This window comes from Manis pentadactyla, chromosome 17 (genome assembly GCF_030020395.1).
Source record: "Manis pentadactyla isolate mManPen7 chromosome 17, mManPen7.hap1, whole genome shotgun sequence".
NCBI classification, from domain to species: domain Eukaryota; kingdom Metazoa; phylum Chordata; class Mammalia; order Pholidota; family Manidae; genus Manis; species Manis pentadactyla.
In genome coordinates, this window is record NC_080035.1 from 7,065,625 (window position 1) to 7,071,680 (window position 6,056).

The 6,056-nt window shown below is 52.4% G+C and overlaps 1 protein-coding gene across 1 annotated transcript; it reads right to left on the bottom strand.

Moving 5' to 3' along the window:
• Nucleotides 1-888: 888 nt before the first annotated feature.
• On the bottom strand, nucleotides 889-4,897 carry MLNR (motilin receptor). The gene is given in 5 exon segments (XM_036904182.2): nucleotides 889-2,792; nucleotides 2,794-2,896; nucleotides 2,899-3,027; nucleotides 3,796-4,275; nucleotides 4,278-4,897. Coding segments are annotated over 5 exon segments (1,275 nt in total). The 5' UTR covers nucleotides 4,705-4,897; the 3' UTR covers nucleotides 889-2,656.
• Between the last annotated feature and the right edge of the window lie 1,159 nt (nucleotides 4,898-6,056).

Genomic DNA, 6,056 nt, shown 5'->3' on the forward strand with positions numbered 1-6,056 from the left:
AGGAGTGGCAGTGGTGCAGGCTGGCCCCTCCACTGGGATAGCCCTCCATCAGGGTCCCACAGTGTCCCTCAGCCCACAAGGTTTAACAAGGGCTCTTGGGAGAGTGGATGTGGAGTTGGATCTGTGAAAATAAGTCAAGGGAATGCTGGGTAAAACAACTCAGAGCCTCTGACGTGATATGTGGTGCTGTGACTCTTGGGAAGGGAGATAGTATGAAGTGTTTTCCTACTGTATTTTACCACAGAATCCTTTTTTTGAATAATCTCCAAAAACCTGCAGAACAGTTTAGGGACTGCCACCTGAGTGACCACTATCTGATTCTTCCACGAGCTGGAGAAACACAATGTGGTTGGGAGGTTTCTCACTGCCGCACCAGTGGAGGGAAGAGCCAGGCAATAGGACACTTCAAGGGGACTCGTTGGCATTGCTGGACTGGTTGATCAAATTCCAAAGCAGAACTTTGTGAGCATGTTGTTTGTGGACCTGCCATTTGCAGCTTACAATTGAGCAAGTTGTGCCCTCCCTACATCCAGGGGGTGCCATTCATACAGAAGGTGAGGTGAATGAAGCCCTTTGGGTTGGGAAGGGGCATCAGCAGCCTCTGAAACAGGGCGGCCTCTGAAAACAGGTTTATGTTGTAAACTGTAGAAAAGAGATCAAAGTCACAGAGTTGTTGGTCAGAATGTCCACCACACTCTCTTTCATCCTGGACCACATCCGTTGACTCTAGTGTTTTTCAGTAGTGGGAGCTTCCTGGGGTAAGGGGCTTAAAGACTGGGGTTCAGACTCTGATCCCGTTTCTGTTTGAGAAATTGAAGACTCAGTTCTATAAATGGCATGATTGCCGCAGTCCAGCTCCAGCGAGTCCAGGAGTCCCTGAAGGATGGACGGCATCGGTGACTAACCAAAATAAATGAGGACACAGACACTAGCCAAAGCTGAGCCTGGCCTTTAATGAAAAGTAGCAGCTTGATTATATACTCTTTGATTACATAAAGTTAAGTACAGATATCAATCATTTAATTGACACATAGCATGGTTACATGAGTTTGGAGAGTGAGATTAAGTCATTTGGCAGGTCTTAGCACTTAACTTGTTTCTAAGTAAGCTTTGTTCTTAGTTACTGTGGCCAGAAAATCTTACAAAGGTTAGGTAGGTGCCAGACTTGGTTTCTTTACAGATGACTATCTAAAGTTCACTATTCTATTGTTTTTAGGTAAGGCCCTCATTCTTTCATAGCTATGCTCCCGTTCTTCATCTCCGGTAGGAAAGAAGGAGGCTCTCTCTCTAAAAGAACACGATGACTTTTTGGCAGGCAGGGACAAATTTTATGGACTGTGCCTTGGACCCACTTTCAGTAAGTCTGACAATGGAGATCTTTCTGATCTGGGGGTTAGGTAATGCCCTGTTCTCATTTGCTTTATAATTTGCCAGGTTGTTGTCTGGCTGGCTAACCACAGAATAGCATTTGTTCTCTGTACCCACCTGTTGCCATTAATCACTGGACATGTTATTTGGAGGCCACATAGGGGCGGGCGAAGGAACCTCGACCCAGGTAAATTTCCCATATCTTTTTCTAATAAACTTCGGTTCAGTTCTCATGGGGTCTCACTTTCCCATCATCTGGGGTAGTCACAGGGGCAGTAGTGGTATTTTCCAATTTCCTTTAGGGCCAGTACCTAAAATTTTCAGGGAAAATTCGATATGGCCTTTTCCCTGAAGGAGCAACTTGAATTGAAACCAAAATAAGCAAATTTATTAGGAGGGGCATTTTGAGCAGGAGGGATATCGGGGTTGCTCCTCTGGGAAGGCCGCTGTGCAGTCCCTTCCATCTGACTGCCCGGACTGTGTCATCAGGCTGGCGGTTTGGACCGGCTCCTGACACATGATGACAACACATCACACCAAACTGAGGTGAATGAGGCATATTAAGTCTCTACACTGAAATCATAAACATCATTAGCAGCCATTTTGTCTGGAAGCCAGGTCCTGCTGCAGCTCCCTGCCTTCAGGGTCGCGGTGTGCTCTCATGGCCAATGGCACTGGTTAAGCCCCCTGGATGGTCTCTGGGACAAGTGGGTTGCAACACCCTTATTTATGCACAGTAGTTCGATAGAGAGTATTGTGCCTAAACTTTATGATTCGCTCTGGCCCAGAAGAGAGGTGGGACCCTGAACATTGGGGCTCTGTCCAGAATTCCTTCCATTTCCAGAAAATTTTGCTGCCTTATATAGGTATTAAATAAGTTCTAATCAAAACTCTCATTATCTGGGGTTCTTTGTATATGCACTATTACATTTACATCCAAGACGTAAAAACAAAGTACATGCCTGCTTTCTGAGGTGACAAATTTTATGGCAATATCTCTCTGTATCTCTTATTCACTTGAAAAAAGAGCAATCATATTTCCAAAGGCTAGGAGAATGAAGGCTGACAAAACCTCCCCAGAGCACATTCTGCGTTCATGAGACTAAAATGAACATTCCTGAGGCGGAACAGGAAAGGAAAACTAGACGCATGGGCACAGTTATATTTCATACCTGGTTTAAGAAAAAGACATCTAGCTGCCAAAGTGCCCACCAACTCACAAAATGTGGGCCACTCCTCCAGCCCTTTCTGACAGTAGCAGTCTTCCCCACCTTCAGGCTTTATTTCCCTACAGAACTGTTTTCCCTGAAGTCCCAGAAGTGTGGGAGCAGGCAACCCGCTTCCCTGCTGTCTGTCTGTTAGTGCTGTTCCCGGTGTAGATGGCTGTGCCTCTTCCGGGGTCCCCCTCAATGCCCCCGCTTCTGTAGAAGCCTCTGTCTGGGCCGTTGGCCCAGCAGCAGTTTCCAGGCCGCTGCTCTGTACTTCTTTGAAATGAGGTTGTAGAGGATTGGGTTGATGGACGCACTCAGAAAAGTTGCAGAGCAACAACGTTAAAGTACTGAGAGAAGTGCATCATCTGGGAATCTTCGGTATTTATGTAAATGATCCTGCCAACGTGGAAAGGCAACCAGCAAACTATAAACGCCAGAACCACCACCACTGCAAAACAAGGCACAGACACCAGAATTAGCTAACATCCGAAAACAACAAGGGCCCCCAACAAACCATCTGAAATAATAACAGCAAAACAAATTAGACAAAACCTAGCCTAACCCCCAGGCAGAAAGAACTACCAGACGGCAGGTAGCATTAATATTAGCTTTAAAACTGCATATCAGGCTCACATATGTGCTATCCAGGCTGGACATAAACTAGAAAGAACCATTTCTACTGACAAGCTGTTCTGGCAGGCTTCCTTCCACAAACCCACTTGCAGAGACAGACAGGTCCGTTTTCTGTGAAAAGCGACAGGTCTGCACAATCTTTTATTTTTAGATACAGCGCATAGTTCACTTTAGTCTTTGGGATAACAACGTCAAGTTAAACAATTTTTGTTAGCTTAACATGATCTACCCCATTTTTCAAGGTGAGCAAGACACACTTGCGGCACCTCCCTGGAGACAGGCGATTGAATTTTAAGTGCTTCCAAAATACCCATCCTGGATCAGCCAGGCACCAACCACCACAGCTTTGGAAAATCACTGCGGTTTACCCGACCAAGGTCTCCCTCAGGGACGGCACCCAGACCTCTTTGGAGGAGGGGAGGTGGTTTTGTCTGAAGACCGGAAGGACCGGCAGGTGGAGGCTGGAGTGAAAGGACAAAAGGAAACGTCGCTAGGAGAGGCGCCTAGGGTTGGGAAAGCAAGGGAAGGGGACGCAGCCTGGACCACCGGTTGGTGTCTTTGGAACAGAGGCGGCCCCACTTACGCAGGACACGGACGGTCTGCCGGTGGCCCTTCTCCCGCCCCGAGGCGGCCGGGCCTCGCAGCGGCCCCCGGCTACTCCACAGCTCCTGCCCGATGAGCCCGCTGAGGCACAGGAGGGGCAGGAAGAAGTAGGCGGTGGTGACCCACAGCATGATGCGCAGCGTGCTCAGCTGTGCCGGGCTCTGCTGACACTTGCGGCTGAACCGCGCCGCCTCGGGTCCCGACTGCGGGGGCAGCGGTGGTGGCCGCGAGGCCCCGAGCGGCAAGGCGAGGCGGGGAAGGGCGAGCTGCGCGGTGCCGTTAGGGTCCAGGGCCGCACTGACGTCGGGGTCCTGCTCGACGCCCACCATAAAGAAGAAGGGCCCAGCGGAGAGCAAAGCCACAGCCCAGAGCCCGGCGATGCGCGCGCGGGCGCGGCGTCGGGTGACGAGCACGCGGGCACGCAGCGGGCGGCAGACGGCGAGGAAGCGCTCGACGCCGACGCCGTCACGTGCAGCAGCGTGGCGTACGTGCCGCCCTCGCCCGCGTACAGCGACAGGCGGCAGAGCAGCTGCCCGAACACCCAGGGCCGCGAGCGCCAGAGACGGTACAGGTCGAGGGGGAGCCCGAGCAGGATGAGCAGGTCGGACACGGCCATGCTGCCCAGGTACAAGTTGGTGGTGGTCCGCATGTCCCGGTAGCGCCCAATCAGCAGCACCGTCACCACGTTGCCGCTCACCCCGACGGCGAACAGGCCCAGGCAAACGGCGGTCACGGGCACCAGAGCCCCCAGGGGGAAGGGCGAGCAGCGGCGCTCGTCACACGGCAGCAGCGCGCCGTCCGCGCCGTCGCTGCGGTTCCAGGGGCTGCCCATGCCCCCGCGGGGAATGTGCGCCTCCGCAGCGCTGGGCGCGCCGCGAGGCTCGCTCATGGCCCCGCGGGCCGGGCGCTTCCTTCGGCAGCCCGCCCACGGGCGCGCCCAGCCCGTCCCAGCCCATCCTGAGGCGACACCGGCCGACCTCGGCCGCGCCGCGCCCGGAACGCGGCTCCGCGGCCCCGGCTGGAGTCCCTCCCACAGCGGGCGGCGCTCACTCCGCGGCCCCGCCGGCGCGTTCTCCCGGGCGCGTCGCGGTCCCGGGCTTCGCCCTCCACGAATGGGAGCCCCTGGGAAGCGATTTCTGGACCCGAGTGACCTTGGTTCCCGGACCCCGTGTCACGGGGCGCTGTTATCGGTCGGGTACAGAGGGGGAACTTCCGAGGGACCTGAGCTGGCGGCTGCGTCCTGAGGGGTAGGGAAGGCTGTCGCAGTGCTAATAATAGGAGAGGAGTTCACACCAGAATCTAGAGTCCCTCCAGTTCTAGTCATGGCTGTAAAACCGAGTGATCTCGGTCAGTCCCAGCCTCGCCCAGCTCAGTTCTCTTGTGTGAATTTGCGAGTGGTGGTGGGGAGAGCCGACCGGATAATTGCAGTGATCTCTCATTGGAATAACTCTGAAATCTGTGGGCATTACTATGCCTGCGCATTTTAATGAACAGGATATTTACTTTTACATTTAAGTACTTAAACATGTGCTATATTGTTCCTATGTACAAAATATTTTATAAATTTGAAAAAGCAGAGTCTTTGCCAACAGTGGAACTAAAAATTCTGGAGGAAAAGATGAACACTGATTTATGAGTCAGTTCATTGTGGTCTTAATGACAGTAGCTGACACTGAGGGTTTAAAATGCATTTGGCCTTGTACTTTCCATTTAATTCTCTTTCCTCGGGAGCTCATTTTACCTCTGAGCAAAGTGGAATTTGCCTGAGATCATAGGGGCAGCAAGAGGCAGGGCGGGAATTTAGACTCTGGCCAGCCTGGTTTCCAGAGCCTGCATGCAGGCCTGACATGCCACCACACTGCCCAGCTCTGCCCCTGGTCACTGTGGCCTTCCGGTCCCCAAAGCATCAGAGATTGCTTTGAAGCTTTTGTGCTGAGCTCCGTATTTTTGTGCAGTTGGACAGATCTAACAGTTCTTCTCCACGTCCTGCTGTGATTTAAATCTTCAGCTTCTTCTCCCAGGGCTCTCGTCTCCATCTGGAAGTGACAACTGACTTTGCCCTCAGGCTACATTTACAGCTGTCCTCACACCAAGGTGCCATGGGCTAGGAGGAGGGGTACTTGTCACCTTCCTCAGCATTACTGTTCCCAGCCATCTTAAAACCTAGCTCTGAATCTGACTTTCTCAGACCCTGCCCTCCAGCTTTTTCCCCCATCGCTCACCTTCATTCTAGGTACCTGA